Here is a 26,118-nt window from a genome sequence, read left to right on the forward strand (position 1 = left end):
CTACTTTTTATTTTAACTTCGGGATCACGGCTTTTTAATTTTGCACTTCCTTGTGCATACAATTGCACTTTCATTTGAAAGAAAATTGCTGTATATAAAAATGCCTCTTCCCTTTCACAGTAAAATACAATCCCAAATGCCTGGCTCTTCGAGTATAAATGTAGATCTTTTATAAATAAGGCAAAGTACAACCACGTTGAACACTGGTCTGGTATTTTTTTTTTTTAAAGATCACTCTCTATTATAGCCATGTTCCTAATTGGCCAGCAAACAGGACTGCAAAACCAGGACTGGATCATTAGCATACTGCTTATCCGGAGCCAGTCTTCTGATGGAGCCAGCAATGTATAAAGCTGAAACTAGATATCTTCTTGCTGCACTGTTCTAATAAAGTCTGACACCAGACACTATAGTGTAATAAAGTGGTTTATTTGCAAGTTGCAAACGCACAACGTTTCGTGATCTCCCTTCGTCGGGTGCAATATTTACACACAATATTTAGCACCTTACAAAGAAAAAGGGCACCCACTACAATTATCTAAAAGGAGGGCGGTAAGATCCCAAACCTTTATTTTTACATGTATAAAGCAGGGGTGGCCAACTCCAGTCCTCAAGGGCTACCAACAGGTCAGTTTTTCAGGATATCCCTGCTTCAGCACAGGTGGCTCACCTCTGCTGAGGCAGGGATATCCTGAAAACTTGACCTGTTGGTAGCCCTTGAGGACTGGAGTTGGCCACCCCTGATATAAAAACTATGAGACTGCTTATGCTAAAAATCAGTGAGACTGACTCCAAATTAGGCAGACAGATCCTACAAGCAGTGGGGATATGAAATACACTTTACTTCCTATGTTAATGTGGGATACATGAGCTCACAAGCAAGTGAGCACTTCCAATTTTGGCACCATAACAAATACAAATGTATTTAATTCAAATATAATTTTCCCCATAAAAAAAAAGTGTATTTCTGTATTTATTTGTATATACTAATCCATACAGATAATGTACGGGGTGATAACTTCCCTATAACCGTTGATCATGTGTCAAATCATTGATTGATCTTCATGCTGATGTCATTATTTGAAAGTTCTTTCAAATCTAAGGCTGTCTCACACTTTAATCTGGTCTGTAACTGTTTCATACGCTCATAATATATATTTTCTTTAACTGTGCACGCAATGTCTCTGTATATAATGTATACCCTGTTCATTTATGTAACTGTATTTGTAACCATGTACTATTTGTTTTACTCTGTGCCCAGGACATACTTGAAAACGAGAGGTAACTCTCAATGTATTACTTCCTGGTAAAATATTTTATAAATAAATAAATAAATAAATATTAGCGGAAGGTTCCGAGCGTCAACCAATAGGATACAGGTTGTGTAGTACTTCACACAGGCATAAGTAGTTGCAGCTGGTTTTAATAGGTACAGGACATAAAAAATAGTTACTGATGGAGGGTACAGTATGTGATATTTACAGAAACTGAATGACGGGTCTGAGATTTTTAGACAGACCGTCATTAGCAGCAATGTCATTGGCAGGAGCAAGAAGAAGGGTAAGTCAGTGACTGGCTCCCTGGATCAGAGAAATCAAATGTAATACATTTGGAACAGGGTGTTCTTGACGTACTCATTTACCGAAGGCAACCACTTTTTTCAGCTTCCATAATGAACAAAAACAAAAGAGCTACATTCAGTGGGAAAAGGAAATGGTTTGATGCGTGGCTAAATGAAAACGGCGATGGGAAACTCACGTGATGCATTGCTTAGTGAAAAGGCTTATGGTATCCGACTTGAAGCATTGCTGGTGAAAAGGCCCATGGAAAAACTAACTTGATTGCATAGCTGAGTGAAAAGGCCTATGGGAAACTAGCTTGATACATTGCTGAGTGAAAAAGAGCTATGGTATCTCCATTAATTGCTCGGTGAAAAGGCCTATGGGAAACTAACTTGATACATGCAGACTGGAGCGTCAGATTTGATGCCATCTGGTGGACAGATGTGGTACTGTGCTCACCCTGCAGACTACAAGCCGTTTTACAGCTAAAGGGTTTTCCAAAACTGCACGGTGTCCACTCTACGTAGGACTAGGAGCTTTACACTTTTCCGTGCCCGGGGTTCGGCATAGTCACGTAACGCAGCCGGGCTTCACTTCCATTTCGATTGTGGCCGGACGCTCCATCGGAGCCCGATCACCCCAACAAAAAGAGTATTGTGCCCGTGACATACCAGCTACGTCGTAAGGGGACTGAAAAGATGAATGAGTCATCCTGTCCTAGGACCAAAGTGAACGCGTGGCAGTGGCGTGTTCTATACAGATGTAGCCAGACTTAACGTCTTCGGGGCCGCAGCCGCTCGTGGTCATGTGACCGCGTTGGACGGGGCACTGAAGGATTATTGCTGTGGGGGGCCCCATTCAGAAGCATGGATGCCCCATAGCACGATCGTGACAGACCGCACTGGGGACTCCAAGTCTTCCCACATCTCAATGTAAAAATTAATTTTTTTTTTTTTTAACAAATCAAACAAGTATACATATTTTAAAATACATCTTTTTTTATAACGTTTAATGTTTCCATAGCAACAAAATACTTTGGCGTGTTTATACAATCTTTTGCCGGATCTCCCTTGTAATAACACTGCCAATTGTTCTATATGCAGAGAGATCGTTCATCCAGAGTCTTCCTTTGTGATGTTTTGTTTGACTTAATGATGGCAGTTTACATTGTTGCAAGAACAATAATTAGTAGGTGACATTAGAATTAAGCGGAGCCGCTGAAAGCTAAAAACGGACGTATTTTTACACAAGAAGCAAATAAGAGGAAATGGGAGAACGTTACGCTAGGGAATGGAGTTTCTCTGAGGAAGCCATTGCATTGATAAGTTGCTTTAACAAAATATAGCGGGGGGGGGGGGTTGTTCTGCTATTTGTAATATCCCCTTTAACTCTTTGGGTGACATGAGGGGCTCGGAGTGACAAGAAAGGTAGGCGTTATGGCCCATGTTTATTAAGCAGTGTTCTTCCATAAGGCAGCTTCGGGCGCTCAAAGATAAGGGCCTGCAGTGTTATGGCAGAAGGCTGCTTAGTAAATATGGGCCTACTGTGTAGTAGTCTGTTAGTAGTATGATACGTTATTCTGGTACATGATGCTGAAGAAGAGAAGTTAACTGAGCTGGGGAGATGGAAGAAGGAAGGAGAGAGGGGAGAGAGTGAGCGTCAGGGAGGGTTGAGTGTATAGGTGAATAGGTAAGAGGGAGAGAGCAGGCAGGGCTGTGTGAAGGGATAGGGGACAGGGCTTGGTATAGCTAGGAAGGAGAGGAATGTGTGTGGATCAGGGGTGGGCAAAGTACAGAGCCACATCTGGCCCACGGGATGGTTGCCTGCGGACCATCACAGGTAGGGACCCGCTCCCCGGCCCTTACCTGTGGGTACGGGCGGCGGAGGCAGCAGCAAAGGAGGCGGCAGCACGGCAGAGGCCGCAACGTGGCTGGAGCCCAGGCAGGTGGTCTTTACACAAAGGTTGTGTAATCACCGCTTGGGTGGGCTTCCGCCACACTGCTGCTGCCTTCTCCGCCGTGCTGATGCCTCCGCCGCACCACAGGTAGAAGCCGAGGGAGGAGGGAGAAGGGGAGTGAGAGCTGAGAGAGAAGGGAATTAAAAGGGAAGGGGGAAGAGAGAAAGCAGAGAGGGGGATAGGGATTGAGGAGGGTAAAAGAGAAGGGAAGATGCAGGTGGGCGAGTAGCTGGTGAGGAGGGGAGCTTTGGTAAGCTTTGCAGGCCACAGACTTAATGTAGATTGTATATTGTCTGTGGCCCACGAGCTTACCAAGGCTTGTTAAGCGACCCCCCAGCCAAAGATAATGGCCCATGGTGTAGAGATCATAGGGAGAGATGAGAAAGCAGGAAAGGGTAGGACTATGTGTAGCTAGGAGGGGGTACAGGGAGGGAGCACTCCGTGTGGGAGAGTACAAGGAGGGCTGTATGCAGATAGGAGGGTTCTGTGTTTTATTAGAAGGGGAAATAATGCTGGTCTTACTACTGTAGATGAACATCTGTGTAGATAGATGTGTGTACATAGAGAGAGTACAGGGAGTCCTGTGTGTACACAGAGAGAGTACAGGGAGTCCTGTGTGTACATAGAGAGAGTACAGGGAGTCCTGTGTGGATAATAGGAAGAGTACAGGGAGTCCTGTGTGTACACAGAGAGAGTACAGGGAGTCCTGTGTGTACACAGAGAGAGTACAGGGAGTCCTGTGTGTACATAGAGAGAGTACATGGACTCCTGTGTGTACATAGAGAGAGTACAGGGACTCCTGTGTGTACATAGAGAGAGTACAGGGAGTCCTGTGTGGATAATAGGAGGAGTACAGGGAGTCCTGTGTGGATAATGGGAAGAGTACAAGGAGAGAGGTGTGTACATAGGATGGAGAGCGGATGCCGTATTTGGGCTTAGCTCTTCCCAGCCTCCTCCATCTCTCCCATTTCAGTGTCAGATTCCGTCCCCACGGATCCCCTGAGGAGCATGTACAGCGAGTTGCTGCGTACAGGGGGTTTGTTGGGGTCGGACTGAACCTGCTCCAGCTTCGGGGAGGAGAATGGGAGAGGCCCGGACCCCAGAACCAGAGTGTCCAACTCCCCCAGGATCTGCAGGGAGTATTTGAGCTCCTGTTCACTGTGGGCAAAGAGCAGGAATGCAGGGGTTAGGTTACCTTCTGTCACAGAGTGACCTCTCCTAGTGCCCTATGTGTGGGTGTGACCTCCCCCCAGCAGTGCCCTGTCACAGTGTGACCTCCCCCAGCAGTGCCCTGTCACAGTGTGACCTCCCCCAGCAGTGCCCTGTCACAGTGTGACCTCCCCCAGCAGTGCCCTGTCACAGTGTGACCTCCCCCAGCAGTGCCCTGTCACAGTGTGACCTCCCCCAGCAGTGCCCTGTCACAGTGTGACCTCCCCCCAGCAGTGCCCTGTCACAGTGTGATCTCCCCCAGCAGTGCCCTGTCACAGTGTGATCTCCCCCAGCAGTGCCCTGTCACAGTGTGACCTCCCCCAGCAGTGCCCTGTCACAGTGTGATCTCCCCCAGCAGTGCCCTGTCACAGTGTGACCTCCCCCATCAGTGCCCTGTCTGTCACAGTGTGACCTCCCCCAGCAGTGCCCTGTCACAGTGTGATCTCCCCCCAGCAGTGCCCTGTCACAGTGTGACCTCCCCCAGCAGTGCCCTGTCAGTGTGACCTCCCCCCAGCAGTGCCCTGTCACAGTGTGATCTCCCCCAGCAGTTCCCGGTCACAGTGTGATCTCCCCCCAGCAGTGCCCTGTCACAGTGTGACCTCCCCCAGCAGTGCCCTGTCACAGTGTGACCTCCCCCAGCAGTGCCCTGTCACAGTGTGACCTCCCCCAGCAGTGCCCTGTCACAGTGTGACCTCCCCCAGCAGTGCCCTGTCACAGTGTGACCTCCCCCAGCAGTGCCCTGTCACAGTGTGACCTCCCCCAGCAGTGCCCTGTCACAGTGTGACCTCCCCCAGCAGTGCCCTGTCACAGTGTGACCTCCCCCAGCAGTGCCCTGTCACAGTGTGACCTCCCCCAGCAGTGCCCTGTCATAGAGTGACCACCCCCAGCAGTGCCCTGTCACAGTGTGACCTCCCCCAGCAGTGCCCTGTCACAGTGTGACCTCCCCCAGCAGTGCCCTGTCACAGTGTGACCTCCCCCAGCAGTGCCCTGTCACAGTGTGACCTCCTCCCAGAAGTGCCCTGTCACAGTGTGACCTCCCCCAGCAGTGCCCTGTCACAGTGTGACCTCCCCCCAGCAGTGCCCTGTCACAGTGTGACCTCCTCCCAGCAGTGCCCTGTCACAGTGTTACCTCCCACAGCAGTGCCCTGTCACAGTGTGATCTCCCCCAGCAGTGCCCTGTCACAGTGTGATCTCCCCCCAGCAGTGCCCTGTCACAGTGTGACCTCCCCCAGCAGTGCCCTGTCACAGTGTGACCTCCCCCAGCAGTTCCATGTTACAGTAGATCTATACAGAGCTTTTACCTGTACATGGTGAACATAGATGGGATGTTGTAGTCACGCAGGAGAAGTAGAGTGGGGAGCCATCCTTCTGTCAGACCCTGAGAGGCATGAAACCCTGCAACAGGAAGGGAAAAGGAGAGGAGTGAGATTTTGGGTGCATACTGTATGCAAGATGAGATATAGAGATATACATTCCTCTATATATTGCGGATATACCCTGCTCAGCATCTTGTACACGCACATTGCATATAATATAAATTTATATTATAATATATATATTGCGATGCCCACACCACGTTGCAATCACTTTTGTCTCAATTTAAGGCTGGAAACACTGTATAAAACTCAACTGCAGGGGTTTTATTTACAGGGATTAAATCGTACACCAGGCCCACCGTCCCTTTAAGAAAACCAAATAATAAAATCAAATCCTATTCCCGTTAGGGAAACTAATTGACTTTTCTTCATTCCTCTCTAAAGACCGCTGGCCAACTATACTGGTTCCCAGCTAAAACATGCCCTGGCATATACACCAATGTAACACAAAAATAAGGGTTTTGCTTATCTTTATTCCTTATGAAGCAGACATCACTGCTTCAGCACGGGCCTTGCGTCCTTTCTTCCTAGGGGAACTCAGCCCCACATGCGCAGAAACTCTCCTATAGGTCCTTTCTAACCAGCCACCGCAGCTGGGGAGCACTTCTATCTCCCCCTTCTCTCCCTGTGCATGGCAGCTTTCAGTCTTTTAAATCACTTCCCCATTCAGCCTTCTCAATTAAGCAGGTGCAGCTGGCTACTCTAGGGGATTACCTCTCTGAGAGCTGGAAAGGTCCCTTACTGCACTCTTCCAGCACCTAGAGGACAGTGATTTTATATATATATATATATATATATATATATATATATATATATATATATATATATATATATATATATGTATGTATATATATATATATGTATGTATATGTAGAGGTATCAGTACCGTTTTAGTCGAGCTTTAATAATCAAAAACGAATAGACGATACCGTTCTGTGGCTAACAAAATGCTTTTATTTTTTATTTTATATATATATATATATATATATATATATATATATATATATATATATATATATATACCATACATTTTAAGTTATGGTGGGTGAAAAAGGCGACAGAAAACCTCCACCGTTAGCATATAGCCAATTCTTTATTGGCTATATGCTAACGGTGGAGGTTTTCTGTCGCCTTTTTCACCCACCATAACTTAAAATGTATGGTAAACCTACCCAGCCTAGAAATATTTCAGAGCAAGTTTATACCAACCTCACACTGATGATACCCATCAAGGTTGAAACATGTCTGTGAGTGGTTTAAACTTTATTTGCTAGTCCCATGCTGTGTTTAAAAGCTGTGTGAACGGCGATACATGAGCTTAAATGGGCTCCATGTGAATGGATATTCCAGGCAAAAGGTGACACATTGTGTGCTCATTTGCATGTCATCTCCCAGAATCCCTTGCTGCAGTGGGAGCACTGTATGCGAGGTGATAATGGTCGAAAGGCAGGGTTGCAGACCTGTCTAAGACATGTGAATGTGCTTACAAGTGATATTCTTTATTGGCTATATATATATATATATATATATATATATATATATATATATATATATATATATATATATGTATATGTATATATATATATATATATATATATATATATATATATATATATATATGTCTCTGCACATTGCAGATTTACACTACCCCTACATCTTGCAAATATATATTGCTCTGCACACTGCAGATGTAGATTGCTCTTCACATTGCAGATATAAATTGCTCTTCAATGTCATGCAGACGCTCTGGCACTGAAGGGTTAACATATGCATGTATGGAGGTTCCAAGTGTGAAGTTCCACAGGGGTGTCAGGATATTTATATATAGAGCTGAAAATAGACTAAATCTGGAGAGGATTATTGAGAGGGACAATTGCAGGTAATAGCAGCAATGCCTGGCTCTCTATAGTGCTAGGGAAGGCGAAGTTACAATCCTCTCTGTTAGGAGGACAGAGATCACTATGTAATGAAAGGGACAATTCAATGGTCTATGTCCCTTCTCCATATCTGTGTCACTGTCACACAGCAGTGTGAGGAATGTACTTGAGATCCAACAGTTCCTTCTGTAACTGTGTCACTATCTCACTGTAAGGTCCTGGGAGTCATGTCGTCCTCGGCGTGCTCCTTACTTACCCGTGGTGCCGCCGGGCTCTCCCGCGTCTCGTAGCGATCCTCCCTCCAGGAAGCCGATCGCCATATTGCCTAGGCGCGCGCGCGCACGTCAGCGCTCCCCTTCTAGTGTCAGGCCTGGGCGTGTACTTGGTCACGCGCCCGCAAGTACGGCCACACGGGGGCGCGTCCACATGGAGGAGCAACAGCCTCTTAAAGGCATATCTCCTCTTTACAATGCCTCAATCAAATGTGCTCGTTCGTCTAGTCCCTCCTCCAGGGGTTTCTCTGGACCTATCCCTGCCTCAGCCTGACCCATTCACACACCCCCACCTTGCTACTGTGCCATTGGACCCTCGTGCCTATATATACCCTACAGCTTCATTAACTCATCGGCTGAGCATTGAACCAGTTGTTCTCATCACTCTCTGCCTCCCTAGTCCTGTTTTGCAGTCTTCCTTGTGTACCGAACCGGCTTCCTCTACGACTACCCGCACCTCTGGCATCCCGAACTCGGCATACGGCAACACGACTCTCCGCACCTCTGGCATCCCGTACCCGGCAAACGGTAAACGATTACGTCCTTCTCTCTAACCCCGGACTTGGCAAACAGCACCCTCTACCATCCGTACCTCTCCTGCCCCGACCCGGACTCCCAGACCACTCTACTCTCAAGAAGTGTCCTCGTGGCTGTGGGTGGCGTTATATCCTATCCCACCTCAGCACCGCGGTCCCGTCTCGTTTGTGGTGAGCACGTCCTGACACTCACCCTGCCGTTTAAATATTAGAACGGAAGTCTACAGTCTACAGATCCACTCTCAGTGTCATATCATGAATGCAAGGGTTCCATGTCTCTGTGCCAATATGTCACCCTTATGGGGGAGGACAAAACTTCAGCTATGTCAAGTCTCACTCATTTTCTGTGAGTCGCGTTTATTTGGGGCCAGTGTCACTGATAGTTAGTATCAGCCTCTCATTGACTTCAATGGAGTCTCACTGATAAAAAAAGCAGTGCTTTTCCATGAAAGAGCTATTTTTTTCACCCTGAATGCCCAAATCGCACTCTTTTTGGTCATTAGATGTTGGCATCTCTGAAACCGGATGATCCGTAGACTGTCTCTGTGTCTTTATGTCACTTTGCAATATGAGGAGCTGGAGTCATGGTCCCTCTGTGGTCTCCTTGCCACAATGTCACACAGTGGTGGATGGGACAGACCTGATATCCCATGAGCCCCCATGTCTCTGTGTCACGGTGTAAACCTGTTTTTTTTTAGGACCGATCTATTCATTCAGAAATCCTGTTTATCTCTTTGCCACTATACCACCCGGTATTAGAAAGGACAGACTCAATTGTCCATTAACCTCTTTATGCCTCCGTCATCATACTGCTCTGCTGAGGAACACGGGCCCGTTCTGTTTCTTGGTTCCTATGTCTTTCCCTTTAAACAAGGATAATTCCTCCTCTTTCTCTTGCTTTCTTTCCCTATCTTTTATGACCTCTCTTTCTATCAACCCTCAAAAATATTTCCCTCCTCTTCCTCTCTACATGCCACCACGTTCTTCTCCTTAAATATGCACCTCTAGTTGTCCCCTGCTCCTGACTCTTGCTCTGCTCCCCCTCCTCTCCCACCCCTGCATCTGTCTCAGGATGTCTGGATAAGGTTGGCTTTGGCTTTCAGAACACATGGACTTTGTTCTTGGCCAGGCTTTTTCCAGCAGCACTCGGGGCTCAGGCTGCTATTCCTGGCAGGATACAGCAGTAGGCAGGGGTTGGATAAACAGGCATCAGAGAAGATTCACAGCTGAAGATCTACAGCGGCTGTAAATACACTGCATTTTTCTATAACTACGGAGATCTAGTCCGGCATTTGAGAGGTAATATGGCACCTCGTCCCTCGTCTACCAGGAAACCATTTGAAATATTACCACCTGCACTTCCAGAAGTGTCTAAATATACAGGTGTAGTAGGTTTCGTTGTCCCCTTTGGTGAGGATATAATGTGATACTCTGCATCAACACTACAAATGAATCCTATCAAAATCGCATTATATTTTGTGTTACAGTGGGATATGTTGTATTATCTGGGGAATTCGTTTGACAAGCTACATCTGCAGAATTTGGGCAATTAATATGTTTTATGTTTGTCTGTACAAAGTGACATAGTGACACTGAAACACAGAGACAGAAGTACCTAAGCTTAAACCCTGTGAGAATTAGGAGTTCTGGATAAACAAAATATATTGTAATGGAAAATTGCTGTCTTGTGTCTGTGAGACTCCACTGAAGTCTAAAAGAGTAATTCTATATATGCAAAGCCCATAGTCTTCAATGGGGATTTTGGTCTTAAAATTGCCGGCACTTCAGCATATATAGAATACGGCCCTAAGAGACGCTGATGCTAAAAATCTGTGAGAATTGACATGTCTGCCAATATGGAGTTACATAGTGACACAGACACAGTGCATGTCTGTGACCATGTCTGACAGAGAGACAGAATCAAAGATTGACACAGTGACACAGAAATAAGCCATTTATGACACATCAGGTTTGTGACAAATGACAGTGACAGAAAGGACTGATGGCCCATTAAGTGTGAGGTTATAGCACAGACACGGAACAGGCATGTGACACATTGGGGGTTATTCATTAAACTGCAATACTGGAGATCCGGCTACTATTACATGGGACCGTCACTAAAGTCAATATCAGAGTTTAAATGTCGTGCCTTACATTTACAGCAATGCAGTTATCTACGCTGCCGATTGATCTATTCTTCTGTGATCGATCGGCAGAGATTCTGCTTCCCAGGCACCCAATATGAAGTGCTGTGGCTTCCTAAATGATTGCTATTGCAACCCGAGGAAGCTTTTACACATAAAAAATCATTAAAAAAAGGCACAAACCGTGAAAAAATGTTAAACAAATGCAGTCAGTATTATCTAATAAGACACATCCTCAGGATTTTTAATGAGATTCTTCTTTAATGAATAACCCACGTTGAGTCTGTTCTTCCCAATGTATGGTGACTCAGAAATAGGGATGTCCATCTCAATACAGGGTGACTTAGTGGTACAGAGACAGGAGACACCTATGATATATACAGTTTGATCCTCCCAATACAGAGTGACATAGTAGCTGAAATTGGTTACATATATCGTATGTGAAGATGTATTCTGCTTCCAGGTCACATGACACACAGATGGACGTAAACTGTCTTCCTGTATTATATAACATTCATATGTAGGAGAATACACTGTCATTAAGGCCACATGACACAAAGGTGGTTATGAATATAGGTATAACCAAATGCTCACCTGGATGGAAGCCAACCACAAGATCAGGCCGTGCTGCTCTTTGGCTCTCTACCAGTGTCTCCCAGAAGACGTGATACAGCCCCCTGTAGCCACTAAGATATACTTTCCCACGAGGGCCAAATGCCGTCAGGGGAGGCCTCATGACTGGACCATCCACCACCTCTGGTCCCACCATCACCACCTCCAGGCCCTGGTTGCCTGGGAACATCTTGGCAAGTTCATCATAGTCCGAAGCCCTGATATTCAATGTCTCAATATGAGAAGCTCCCACCACGTGAACTGTGACCGGCCTATTGTAAGGGTCCACATGGAAGGCATTCATGGCAAAACCAATGGTCACTGGCCTAGACAAAAAGTCAGAGGTCAGGCGCTTGATGGACTCCATGAGTTCATTATCTTCTGGCCTGGGCTTTCCAGCATTGGACCAGAGGAGGCCCATGTAACGTCCAGTCATTATGTTGTCCAGCTTCTCCCCCAGACCTTCTTGCATGGAGAGCCAGTCCTCCCAGTCCTTTACCTCCGATATGGGCTTCGTCCAAGGCTCTGTCGGAAAGGGTATGTCCCCTGTGGGATAGATAGTACAGGCAAGGAACCATATCAGACAGATTGAACTTTAACTCCACAATCCTACTAGTAGTATCACCCTCTTGGTGTCAGAGCCCTTATTTAATAGGTCAACAAAACTAGCACCTACAGTGCAAGAGCTTATCTGCAGTACTGAGGGGCCAGGCGACGTGTAGAGTAGTGGTTAGGGTGTTCATCTTAAATGCATAAGGTTGTTGGCATCTTTCTTGCTAATATGTCTTAATTGAAGTGGAGACAAACAACTGTACCAGCTTTTCTCAATCACCCAGTCTCCCAGCATTTATTCTTACCTGTAAATACCAACCATTCCACCAGTCTATCTATTGCTGCCAGCTTCAATTTCCGGCAATACTTCTTATGTGAGGCCCAGTTTTCCCTCTGGCATTCAGAGCTGCAATAATACACATTCTGACACCTGCAGGAAAGTGATGGAGAGCGACAAGAAAGAATAGGGGGGAAAGAGGCCAAGAAAGAGGGGAGTGACAGAGAGTAGGAATGTAGAGAGAGGGAAGGACCGAACAGAAAACGGGTGAGAAAGAATTAAAGATGTGCCAGTGTATTAATAATTCCAAAAAAGAGTGTGAGTTGTTAAGATTATGGAGACAGAGCCTAAGGGGAAAGAATGAGAGAACAGATTGGAAACTCCCGTTGACTTCAATGGGAGTTTTCAGATGAAAACAAATATTTTTGACTATATTGAATTACCCCCTCAAAGTACATCACAGTTAGTATGTTCAAAAACAGTGTGAGACTTAAGAAACAGGACTGGAATAGCTGCTCCTCACCGTGTTAAATTCAGGCTTTGAATCATGTTGGAACATGTATAAGTCCTGCCCATCCTACCCTCAGGCCATTCCCGTGGTGTTACCGTACCTTTTGCAGCGTCTAAGGGTGGAGGGTCCTGGAAGAAGGGAAGGGAGCTTCTTGCACTGAGCGCAGAACTTGAAAGTGTCTTCCATCTTCTGAAACATCTCTGAATATGTCCGGATCCCAAAATTTGTGGCCAGATTCTTACCACCGAGTGCAGACCTGAGGCGATAAGTCAGAGAAGGAGAGCGAGAGGGGAAAGGATGGGATGAAACGGACAGTGAAACATAGAAGAAGAAAAAAAGAGGGGATGAGGGAGAAAAGAAAAGTGACTCAAAAAAGGCAGGGAGAGAGGGCAGAGGAGATAGAATGATGAAGAGGGAGAAAGAACAGAGATGGAGAATAGAACATAAGAGAATGAAGGAGAAAGGGATGGATGAAGGAAAGGAAGTAATGTACAGAAGAGAATACCTGTACTCTTCATAGCTCTTCATATTGAGTTTCTTCAGGATGACATTGGAGAGTCCCGGGACATTGCTGTCCATAGACATAAAACCCAGGGAGTCCGTGTAGTAGCCACCAGCTGCTGCGGCTGGCACCGTTGGCTTCTGCCGGGAGCGGGCGCACTTGGACGAAGGTTTCTTCTGAGACATGGTGACAGGAGGAGAATAGCTGAAAACCTGAGAGGGATTAGAGAAAGGTGAACCATACAGTACGTGAATCTACACAGAGATACTCAACTTCCAGCCAATTGTCCTGATGTGACCACCGGGGGGCTCTTTGGTGATGAGTCATGTTAAGCAAAAAGTCACTTTAGGGCAGTGTTTCCCAACTCCAGTCCTCAGGGAACCCCAACAGGTCCGGTCTTAAGGATATCCCTGCTCCAGCACAGGCGGGTCAATCAGCGGCTCAGTCATTTTGATTGACCCGCCTGTGCTGGAGCAGGGATATCCTTAAGACCTGACCTGTTGGGGTTCACTGAGGACTGGAGTTGGGAAACACTGCTCTAGGGTCTACATAGCAAGGCGATTTTCTCATCCTCATTGGCCATAAGAAAGGCCTCTTTTGTCAGTTAAAGGTGTAATCCCACGTAGCCAGCCAAAAAAAACAACCTTTTGAAAATTCTTTAACCATCTAATTGACTTAGTTAAACCGGGTGCGCGCAAAAGGGGGGGGGAACGCGAGATTGTCTGCGAAGGGCGCAGGGTTAACAGAAGCCCTGTGCGCTTCCCTAAGGCATTTAAATTAAATGCCGGGGAAGCAGCGAAGGCCTCTGTAAACTGCCCTTACCTTGGTTCAGACGGCTTCTGGAGACGTGTCGCCATGACAACGTGGTGGGGGGTCATGTGACGTCACGTTGCCATGACAACGTGACGTCATGATGCCCAGAACGTCGGAACCAAGGTAAAGGGGAGGGGGGGGGTGCAGAGAAGGGGACAGCCGGCAAGGGGGCGCAGGAGAAAAAAAGATTGCGCTCCCCTGCCTTAAACTAATCTAACCATGCTAAAAGCAAATATTTGTCAGCTTTTGTTTTTCTGGAAATTAATTACATGTTCTTTACCTCTTACCCCCCCTGTCCACATCAGAGAGCCAATAAAGATACGTTGTAATGGAGGGGGGCCAGCCCTGGAGACCCAGCCTGAGCTCCATCCCTTTGAAACTCCTCCGTGTTTGCCCCGCAGACCTCCTTAAATCATTTAATTGTTCCTTAGACCCCTGGTTTCCCTGTGCCCCTTGCCAGCCTTGTGTACCCTATGCCGACAGCCGCTCTTCCTCCGCTCCAGTTGTGCCCTCTGGTCACTGAGCCTTGCAGCCGCTGCCGGCGGTCACTCCCCCTGCCTCCCTGCTGTTCCTGCTGTCTTCTATCTATTATTAATACACAGACCCCGTTACTTCTCTGTAGCACTAATACTGCACACCACCACACTCAATAGCGCATAACAATAGTCCCTGCCCGGAAGAGTTTACACAACAATGGTCGGGGAGTTTATGTGACTCTCCTCGGGTCGCACAAATTGTCTCAGGCTTGCGGTCCAGCTCCGAAGACCCTCTGCTTCAATACTATATCAAAACAATTAAAATAAAAACAGCGCAATTGCCTGTGAGCGCTGTGCAGGGAGCTGTGCAGGGAGCTGTGCAGGGAGCTGTGCAGGGAGAAGCAGTTTCTCTCTGCACAACTTTTCCAGGCTGGAGTGAAATCGCCCGGTCATATAGCTGGAAAAGCAAATTCAAACTCGTGCCGTATGTCATTTTTGTATCAAGCGGTATTTACCAAGCGATATATCTTACTGAATATCGCTTTTTCACAAAATTCATACCGATCGGCAGGGACATGCAAACACGTTCGATGTTGCAGTGATAACATCGAAGCTAGCTGAAGAGGTCCCTATTTCTTTTCTAGACATCAGGGACACACACCTAAGCCCTTCCTAATACACAGAAAACAGGGACACATACCTCTCATGCATTTGTAACACAGTGACATTAGGGACACATACCTCTCACCCCATCCTAATACACAGGCAGATACCTCTCATCCCCATCCTAATACATAGACATCAGGGACACATGCCCTGCATCCCCTCCTAATACATAAACATCAGGAACACATACCTCTCATCCCCATCCTAATACACAGACATCAGGGACACATACCTCTCATCCCCATCCTAATACACAGACATCAGAGCACAAACGAGTCACCCCTTCTAATACACAAACACACATCTCTCATTCTCCAAATACAGAGACATCAGGGACACATACCTCTCACACCCTCTTAATACAAAAGGCAATAGGGTCACATATTATAGACATCAGGGACACAAACTGTTCAGCCCCTCCTACTACAGAGACAGCAGTGTCACATACTTCTCATCCACTTCTTATATAGAGACATCCGATACACATACCTCCCACTGCCTCCTATTACGGAGACATCAGGAACACATACCTCTCACCCCATCCTAATACGCAGACACATACCTCTTCATCCCCTCCTAATACACAGACATACCTCTCACCCTCATTGCCACCACACTTCCCGCGCTATCCCACACAGCATCATCAAGGAAACACATATGAGGACCTTGATGACAGCTCCTATCACACACAGACACAACAAACACATCCCCCCCCCTCCTCCCTCCAGCTTGTCACTCAGCAGCATTTAAGGATCGGCCATATGAGTATGTGCCGGACCTATAATTAGAGACTCCCCACACTGCAGAGGAATCTGCTTTTGTAAGTGGAGCCAGCTCCTAAATGACTAATGAAGTGCTACAAGTAGGGGTTTAACCTTAGCAATGCGTGAGTGACAGAGTCTGTGGTATGAGGGTCGGGAGAAGGAGGACCCTTAGTACATTTGTCTTTCAGTGGACCTGCTCTCATCCTTGTGTATATACTGTAGACATCGAACCTCTCACCTCCTAAATAGGTATCAACTATACATGCTGCTGACTTTATCCCTCTTGCTTCCTGTATAGACATGGAGGGGGTCTATGCATCAAAATAGAGAAAAGTGTGTTTAGACGCACTGCTCCTTTTTTTGGAGCCAGAATTGCGTCTTTATGTAAGAAAAGTTTCTTACATCTGATGCACAATTTTAGCCCTATCTATATATATCTACTGTATATACTGTATATAAAACTGAAAGTGTTGTTTGTGCGTCCCTGTAGACCATTTGATTCGTCCGTCGGTCCGCCCGCCCTCCCACGGCTCTCATTGGCCAGTGTGTGTGGTGTGTTTACAATAAACCATTTAAAAACAACAACATCGTATTACATTTTCTTCCATTTTTCTTTTAAACATCATTATACAACCTTTCCACCAAATAGCCAACAACGCCGGGTATATCAGCTATATATATTCACACACACACAGATGTAGCTGGCATTATTGCACCCGGTGGCACATGTCAGAAATTATTTCACAATACTTTTATTCCTCTGATAATTTACTTTGAACTATATTCCTCTGATAATTTACTTTTTACAATAGCATGGTAGCTCCTCCCCTGTGTGACTGAATTGGAGTTTGGTTCACGTACAGTTGAATTAAGAGTCGAGTTATAACCAGAAGGAGTTCAAACAAAAAAGGTTGGAAATAGGGTAGATATATCAGAGAAGTAAATCGTCAGTTAGCACTTAACACTCAATATTTGCAATAATGAGCAGGATTGAGCATGACACTCAATGCCCATATTGCCACATGTATGTGCACTTGGAACAGCTGTTACAGAAGCATACCGCTGTGGGAAATGTGAGCAGGTGCTCTCTTTGGAGTCTCAGATTGTTGATCTGAAGAAGCCATTTGCAACTTTGAGGGACTCTGGCAATCTTGAAAGGAGTTTATTGCTAAGTTAGCGGGCCCTGGCTGGGGCTAGTGTGCAGAGCTTTGAGCTGTGACTGAGAATAAGGAGAGGAGGTAGGTAGCTGTGTAACATTTAGCAGTGGACAGAGGAAGAGGCGGGCTAAGATAGTAGTGTAGAAAAGACGAGTTTAGAGCGCTCTGACAGGTGCTATTTTTATAGCAGGGGTGGATTGCACCTCATGGAAGAGGGATCTTCTGTGCTAGGGGGGAGAAGATTGTAACCTAGGAAGTAGTGAGAGGCGTAAGAAAGAGGTAAGGGACTAGACAGAATAGATAGGGATGGGGAAATAGCTATGGGTCATGGGAGTGGAGTGGGGGGAAAGTTCAGCAAGCAGAGAAGCACTCATATTAAATGCAGATAATACTAAAAATAAACTTCTAAAGACTAAATCCAATTGGAGTAGAAAGGCAGGAACGCATAAGATAACAAGAGCACAGACTGGTAAACAAAAAAAAGTAGGTGCTTGCTAATGCCAGAAGCCTGACAGATAAAATGGGGTGAGCTTAAATTAATAGCTAGAAGGGAGCAGTATGAGATCATAGGCATTACTGAAACATGAGGGGATTACATTGTTTATTGTGGCGCTAATTTAGAAGGTTATTCCCTTTTGCAGTGGGATCAAGTAAATAGGAGAGGTGATGGAATATGTTTATATGTTAAACTGGATTTATATCCTTTAATAAGGGAAGATGGTTATGAAGGGAATGATAAAAAACGTACAGACTTTGTGGATAGAAATTAGCAGTGGAGGTAAAAGTACAAAGGAAATGTTTGTAGGGATATGCTATAAACCCCCAAACATCTGTGTGAATGAGAAAAGCCAAATTGCTTTTGCAAATTGAGAAGGCTGCAAAACAAGGTCATGTTTTAATAATGGGTTATTTTAATTATCCGGACATCAAGTGGAGAAATTAAATTAGCAGCATAATTAAAGGAAACAGATTTGTGGGTGTGCTAAAAGACAAACACACGACCCAAATTATTGATGAACCAGCCAGGAGTTGCACATTACTGGACAGGGTAATATCAAACAGTGTTGAAGTAATAACACATTTTCAAGTGACCGTATAATAATTGCATGTTCTTGTATAGCGCTGGTAGTTTTACGTAGCGCTTTACAGAGACATCTTGCAGGGACAGCTCCCGTGGAGCTTACAATCTATTATTTGGTGTCTGAGGCACAGAGAGATAAAGTGACTCACAAGGACCCAACACTGGGAATTGAACCAAGCTCCCCTGCTTCAAACTCAGTGCCAGTCAGTGTCTTTACTCACTGAGCCACTCCTTCTCCCTGAGCCACTCCTCCCTTGGGAGTAGTAGTAAAACTTAGGCGGAAGCGAGAATGACGGTGCTAGGGTATGGAGTGGATCAACGGGCGGGTGTGGATATGCTGTTTGAAGTGTACGGAGCAGCGGGATTAGCTGAAAAGGGAAGGTAGTCGCATTGCAAGGAGATTCCTGGCAGTTGGGCAGGGACAGTGTGCAGAGAACATGACTGCTTGCTGTGTGTGTGGCTCTGCAGTCAGTTGCATTCGGGCCTGTGGTAATTACTGAAGAAAAAGAGCAGAGGTTCCAGGGTTAGTGCAGCAGTGTGGACTCATGAGGTGGGTGTGGGGAGAGAGGGGGTGTGGATTTATGAAGGATAGGTCGTGCCAAATTAACCTTATTAGTTTTTGTAAGGAGGTAAGTAGGAATTTAGAACAGGGTAAGGCAGTTGATGTGGTCATGTTAGATTTTGCAAAGGCCTTGATACAGTTCCACACCAGATTAGTGTACAAACGAAAGTAAATTTTACTTGGTTAAAATATTTGCACCTGGATTGAAAACTGGTTGAAGGATAAACAGAGAGTTGTCATAAATGGAACTTTCAGGATGGGCTAAAAATGTGAGTGGAGTACCTCAGGGATCGGTACTGGGACCCGTGCTTTTTAACTTGTTTATTAATGACCTTGAGGTTGGCATAGAAAGCAAAGTCTCCATCTTTGCCGATGACACTAAATTGTGTAAGGTAATAGAATCAGAGAAAAATTAAATTTCTCTCCAAAAGGACTTGGATAGACTGGAAACTTGGGCAGGTAAATGGCAGATGATGTTTAATACAGATAAATGAAAGTCAGCAGGTTTAGCAATAGTGCCCAATGTTATACAGTAGCTGCAAAGGCAAACAAGATCTTTTTTTTTTAATTAAAAGGAGAATGGATAGAAGTGAAGTAAACATAATTATGCCCCTCTATAAAACCACATCTTGAAAATGGGGTACAGTTTTGGGCACCACTCCACAGAAAATACATTATGGAACTAGAGAGAGTGCAGAGAAGAGCCACCAAATTAATAAAGGGGATGGATAATCTAATTTATGAGGAGAGGCTAGCTACATTAGATTTATTTACATTCGAAAAGAGGTGTCTAAGAGGGGATATGATAACTATATACAAATATATTCGGGGACAGTACAAGGAGCTTTCAAAAGAACTATTGACCCCAAGGACAGTGCAAAGGACTCAGGGAGCATCCCTTTAGGTTGGAGGAAAGGAGATTTCACCTGCAACAAAGGAAAGGGTTCTTTACAGTAAGGCAGTTAAAATGTGGAATTCGTTACCCATGGAGACTGTGATGGCAGATGCAATAGATTTGTTCAAAAAAATGTTGGACATCTTTTTAGAAAGGAAAGGTATACAGGGATATACCAAATAAGTAAACATGGGAAGGGTGTTGATCCAGGGAATAATATGATTGCCAATTCTTGAAGACAGGAAGGAATTTAATTTTCCCCTTATGAGATATCATTGGATGATATGTCACTGGCTTTTTTTATTTGCTTTCATCTGGATCAATATACTGTAAGTACGGATATAGGATAAAGTATCTGTCGTCTAAATTTAGCACAAGTTGAACTTGATGGACGTATATATTTTTTCAACCTCATCTACTGTGTATCATCCGGCACCAGAAGGTGTTTTATGAAATAGCCTCGCTTAGTAACTAGGACCTGTATCTTTCAACTATTCAATATGTTTCATTGGGGTCAGTGTAAAGATTATTTGCAGTGTAAGTGAAGGGGTTACATCTGCATAATTGGCAGTGTACGACAAAGTAAGAGAGCTGGTACACATATTCCAGAGTCTCCAAATTAGCTTCTTGTAACCGGAGTCCTGTTTATAGAGGTCCAGTAGGTAATACTTTGGCTTGTTAGCTGGTTTCTGTATATTATGGCATGGTGAGTGTGACATGTGAGAAGGTGACATAAGACATCCAAGTACTGAGACTTTTAATAGCAGTGCCATTTCTGGAAGAAGTTTGGCAAGCTGAAGGATGAGTGAATCAAGGTTGCCAAACCACGACACAATAACGTATACAGTATATAAACCTTGTATGTCGTGTGATTGGCGAATGGTCACCAGTATCAGTGATATTCGCGCTAGTAGGTCATTTAGTCACTTTGTATATTCATGTCGTCCGGAGTTGACCGTTATTGCAAAATGATATTGATGTTCATGATACCTAGAACTTCTTGTACCAGAAATTACACTATAAAATGTCAACAAGTTAATTTTTTTCCTCTTTTTCTGAACATTTAAAATTTAAACATGTAAAAAATAAGCCAAACAAATCCTATTTAAAAAAAAGAAAAAAAGAACAGGAAGAGTGAGCACGCTTTTCAAGGAAGGATTTCAGCGGTGAGATTTTACTGAGTGCTTTTTCCAAGCTTTAATTATCCCTAAAATTGACCCTACCAATATATTTTTAACATGCATGTGTTAGCGTCAATGGCCCTTAGTTAAAATGCTTTGAAGCTGTTTCCCACTGGTGGAGAACAGATCTATTCCATTAAAATCCATGTGACTAAAGTCTTCTCCGGCGCAGACAAGCTGCTTCAGAGTTTACTGCATACAGTAAGTGCTTATAGGGGATTAGTAACTATTTACTTATAAAATCTTTTACCAGGAAGTAATACATTGAGAGTTACCTCTCGTTTTCAGGTATGTCATGGGCACAGAGTTATGATGACAAACACATGGTGACAAATACATGTTACATAAGGTGAACAGTTATACAAGGGTTATACATTATGTATAAAGACATTGCATGAACAGTTAAACTAAACTGCGTTAGTGCAGATAGGGGCAGTATCGCACAGAAACTCCCATTGACTTCATTGGCACTGTCACAGTTTAGTAAATAACACCCAACCTAACATAGGGCTGTTTCTACCCTCCATACTCCTACATGTGACTTGGTGAAAGTTTGCAGCTGGCAAAAAGAGTAGTTATAAAGGAATTTGTATAACCTGTGTTTTACCCGGTAGCTCCTACATCTCTAGTTAGGGAGGCAGCGGTGTGGGAGGCGAGAGCTAACTTTGGGGAGGTTGATCAGATTCTGGGCAGTTTGGAAAAGGTTACGCGCACCTGAAGTGGAAATGGGGAGATTCCGTCTTTCAATCTTGGGTGGGGTTTGCCCCCTAAAATCTAAAACTCTCTGTGCGGTTTAGTGATGTCCCCCCATACATATTTACCAGAGCTGCTGCCTGGGCAGAGCCTATCTGAAGGTCATGCAAAGTTCTATAACTTCGGAGATACACTGGCGACACACTTTATTCGAGCTCGGCTAGTCCCACGAATTCGGGTATACCCGGGTGTATTGAGGTTTGTGACTGTTTTCTGCCCGAGTGCATTGCGTTATTTTCCAGGCAGGGATTGATGCATTTTATTCCCGCTGGCTGCAATACTGCACAGTATATATATATACTGCATTACAATTCATGAATTTATGCCATCTGGTAGACACGCGAAGCATTGCAGCCTATTAAATCCTAATCATTATCATTTAACAGATCAGCCGCCCGTCAGCCAGGCATGAACCCAGGCTGGGAAGGCAAACGCAACGGGGCTTGTCAGAGGTGAGGAGTGGCGCATTCCAGGTATCTGCCAGGTACATACTGCGTATTTGCTCGAATAAAGTGTGTCGGTGCAGTAGCTGAACACCGTTTCTAAGTTAATATTAGTTTTGCAGAATATACGCATTAATAAAATATCATATTATGCCAAATTGATAAAGTAATATTTAATTGTTTTCAGTTGTATGCTTTTGTCGCTGTTTGCAGCTGAAGCACTTCTTTACCAATAATATTCTTCTGGTAGCTTTAGAGTTGGGGAACAGTGCTATACAGATTGTATACATATCATATTGAATTAAGGTTTTATTCAAGTTGATATACTTAACTTTATTCAATGTTATTTAATGCAAAAATGTTTTCTTTTTAAATTTGGACTGACATTTTTGTAATATGTGGAAAATGTAATGAACCCATTGATTATCAGAAAAATCATGTAGGGTTTGTGCAGTTTTACTGTATGAATATTATCGTTAGTGTGTATTTAGCTTTGCGATCAAGAAAAACGTCAACATTTCTCCAGCACTCAGGGGTCCAAATGCCCTCAGCAGTGAAACGGTTAAAGTTGGTTTGTAAGTATCGGCATAGACTCGCTAAGCTCCAACAAAACAGGAACGGAGGTTATTTGCCCGGAGTTAACAGCTAATTTGCTAACATCATTAGACTGGCTGTAAGTGAGCTCATTAGCAGGCGCGCAACGTCAGCGCTGTGTTAAACTTCTAATCACATCTTAGCATTCCTCCTGTCCGGTCCTAAATGGGACTTTCCCTGGGAAGCGAGGGACGCTGGTGGAGCAGAGAGGGAGAGGAGGAGGGACAAGAGGAGACTTATTTAGTAGAGGGCCCAGTGACTTATATACCTCCAGATAGAGTCGCTTATACCCCAGGAAGGGAGACATTATTCCCGCCGCTGACCTTACCAGCTTATGACTATATTGTAGGGTGTACTGAACTCATTTACATACAATTTCGAATAATAGCCATTCTCCCTAACGCCATTCTGTTTGTGGGAGCAAATCCTGGTTAACGTCAAGTTATTTGCTCCAGGGATTATTGTGTCACGATGAAGGGGACGTTAATTTAGGTCAATGTCACGTTCAGTGAGTTTAGGGGATTCCCCTGCCTTATCTGAGACCTGGAAGGGGTTTGATTTCCTCTGGGTGTTTCATTTTGTCTGTCACTGTGTGCTCAGAAAGAGTTAGCACAGGCAAAGTCCTCTCTCCCACCCCCCCTCCCCTTATCTTTATTGACTCTTTAAAAATGAACATAGTGAGCTAAGGATGAAGGAAACACTGCCCCGAAAAATGCAATTTGTTCATCATTTCCATAGAAGTATAATTAACCAAATTGTTGGTGTTGGCATGGTTAGATTTATTTAAGGAACTCAATTGGTTTATTGACTTGTTAACAAAAGGTTGTTTTTTGGGGGCTGGCTACCACAGACTGCACCTTTAGCTGCCATACTAAGCATTGCAATATAATTACATGTAAAGTTAATTATAGGATTCATCTTATAACATTACTTTTAATCTAGAAACAGTAACTTTGTGAAAATAATGCTGTCTTTGAAGTGGGCGGGGCCAGTTTAATCACAGTATCAGTTCCCTGTGACCTTGGGCAAGTCCCTTCCATTACCGCACCCCACAAATTAGTTTGTAAGCTCTACGGGACACGGACCCACAGCCCTTATTACACATGCCGTGAAGCTCTACCTCCCCCCCTGTGCTGCAGAAGATGTTGGTCCCAGTCATTATAATGGAGCTGCTCTCTTCTCCAGCCCTGGGAAGCTGCTTGGCAGTACAGTATATTGAATAAGGGCCACTGTGCTTGAAAAAGTGCATGGGGTCAAATGATAGTGCACATTTGTGGCATACACTTGCACCAAATGGATACCAGAAATAAAGCCAATCAAAAGGTTTTCTTCTTTTTTCTTCCGCACCTGTTCTATATTTAATTCACAAATGACACCACTTTTGCCTTGATACGTATGACGCCCCCACCCTTAAAAGAAACCCCACAAACAGCGTGGATTGCCACCTTTATAGTATGGAGCTATTATTTCCCCTTTTACAGCCCGGCAACTTTATTAAAAGCACCTGCAACATCAGTGGTGGAAGGGTGATGGTACGCTAGTGTGCAGAGTACCACTACTTTTTAATTTACAAACCAGGAGTACCCCTTCCTTTGTTTTGTACAAACTTACAGTATTGAGTTATTGAATAGTTGAATTATTTTACAGAGTTTCTCTCCTGTCCTGTATTTATAACAATAATACTGTAGAACAATTTGTAAACTATAGTTAAAAAAAACAAAACAAAAAAAACATTATCCTAATGTTTAACAGGCTTGGAACATCTGTAAAATCAGCATTATCACAAGATTGTTTAAATCTAACATGGTTAGATTAAGATCTCTATCGCAGCCAAGTATCATAAACTAAGCTCGCTGGATCTCCGATCAATGTGAAATTGATACAAAAATAATAAATACAAATCAACATACAGTACATTTTATTGTATTTACGGGGAGAAAAAAAAAATATCCGCTGCAAATATCAAGGCAGAAAAAAAGGTTTCCTAAAAATAGTAAAAAAAAATAAATAATGAGTAAATGACCCCCAAAATACATATACTGGATAAGGTGACGAGATAAAAATGGAAAGACGCCTATTATTATAGGGAGTTACCTCTGTGTCTGCTTCCTTGGTCTGTCTCGTCTCTTCTGAGGTATCGGATCTTGGGGGCTGTTTCTGGAACAGTAAAGCTTTGGTTTTCTCCCAACCCCCTACCCCACGTTGGTGGCAATATATCCCTTGGGTGGTGCTTACAGCTGCCAAAAATGTTTTGACAACCTGCTTATCTATTAATATCCATCAGGGCTGCCTCGGCAGGTCGAAAGAAAGTAGACATTTGTGGGGCTAATTTATTACCCCCTTCTATGCCAGAGGGAAGGGGCCGGGAAGGGGCTCTGGATAATGGAGAGGGGCAAAATAAAGAGACGCAGATTTACCAAGGGAACTTGTATAGATAACCCCAAACAGGAGAAGCTAAGAGGCAAAGCATAACTAACTATTGGCTGCCACTGCTTATTGATAACACATCGACATATTCCATAGTGCAGTATTGCACTGGATAGAAGACGAAAGTCATGATGGAAATTGGCAACAAAATTTCCTTTTAACATCAAGTGTACGAAACCTTATTTCAATGTATTCCACGTGTTGCTGATCTGATAGGCACAGAGGTTTAACTAGCACAAAGAAGAAGAAGAACGGGCACTTCGGATTTTGATGAAAAACTTAAAGATTTATTCATAGACTGATTTTTTCAGCTGTTGCAGGCTTTTCTTTCTTTTTTTCCAAACAATTTTATTAGGCATTCAGGTATACATACAGTGATACTGTGCGATAAAGCCTAACATTTTCAACTCCACAACTTTTTTGGGGGGAAAACAGATAGACAACCGCAGTTGTCCGTAGAAAAAAGGGAGGGGGGGGGACTGGGAAGGTACAAGGGGGGGGAGGTAGAGAGGGGGGGGGGAGGTAGAGAGGGGGGAGGGGGGAGGGGGTGGGGGACCCATCTGACTGTCTGGGGGTGTGAGCTGTATTGCAGTGTTAGCGCGCTTATGGAGGGGTGATCGGTCTCTGGTGCGCTGTAGTTGGCTGTCTGGACCTAGTGCTGGAGATCCATGGATCCCAGGTTTCCTCGTATGCTGGAATTTTTTGTCTGACGATGGCAGTGAGTCGTTCCATGACCATCACCTCGTCAATTCTTTTTCTGATCGTTCCCAGTGCCGGTGTAGTTGTTTTCCTCCAGGAGGCCGCAATACAGCATCGAGCCGCGGTGAGAATGAAGGAGATCAATTTCCTGACTGGCCGGACAATGTCCTTCAGTGGTGCGGCCAGTAGGTAGGTCAGTGGTTCCATAGGCACTTCCAGG

General features: G+C 44.6%; 1 protein-coding gene across 2 annotated transcripts; it reads right to left on the reverse strand.

Moving 5' to 3' along the window:
• Positions 1 to 1,396: 1,396 nt before the first annotated feature.
• MSS51 (MSS51 mitochondrial translational activator) lies at positions 1,397 to 24,973 on the reverse strand. Of its 2 annotated transcripts, none has more exons than XM_075566190.1 (7): positions 24,867 to 24,973; positions 13,391 to 13,591; positions 12,986 to 13,141; positions 12,403 to 12,527; positions 11,528 to 12,091; positions 6,030 to 6,123; positions 1,397 to 4,677 (listed from the first exon to the last, which is right to left on the reverse strand). In XM_075566190.1, the coding sequence occupies exons 2-7, from the start codon at positions 13,570 to 13,572 to the stop codon at positions 4,455 to 4,457; spliced, it is 1,344 nt and encodes a 447-aa protein (XP_075422305.1). In that variant the 5' UTR covers positions 13,573 to 13,591; positions 24,867 to 24,973; the 3' UTR covers positions 1,397 to 4,454. The 2 variants fall into 2 exon arrangements, with proteins under 2 accessions (XP_075422305.1, XP_075422304.1); XM_075566189.1 differs by having other exon boundaries at positions 13,391 to 13,599; positions 24,867 to 24,970.
• Between the last annotated feature and the right edge of the window lie 1,145 nt (positions 24,974 to 26,118).

This window comes from Ascaphus truei, chromosome 11 (assembly GCF_040206685.1).
Source record: "Ascaphus truei isolate aAscTru1 chromosome 11, aAscTru1.hap1, whole genome shotgun sequence".
In the NCBI taxonomy this organism is placed as follows: Eukaryota; Metazoa; Chordata; class Amphibia; order Anura; family Ascaphidae; genus Ascaphus; species Ascaphus truei.

What these genes read in the sequence shown, in the direction of transcription:
- MSS51 (XM_075566190.1), bottom strand. Translation starts at nt 13,572, where the DNA reads ATGTCTCAGAAGAAACCTTCGTCCAAGTGCGCCCGCTCCCGGCAGAAG. An exon ending in TGTGGTTGGCTTCCATCCAG is followed by an intron (nt 6,124 to 11,527) that starts GTGAGCATTTGG and finishes TTCCTGTTGCAG; the next exon opens with GGTTTCATGCCTCTCAGGGT. An exon ending in TCTATGTTCACCATGTACAG is followed by an intron (nt 4,678 to 6,029) that starts GTAAAAGCTCTG and finishes CTTTGCCCACAG; the next exon opens with TGAACAGGAGCTCAAATACT.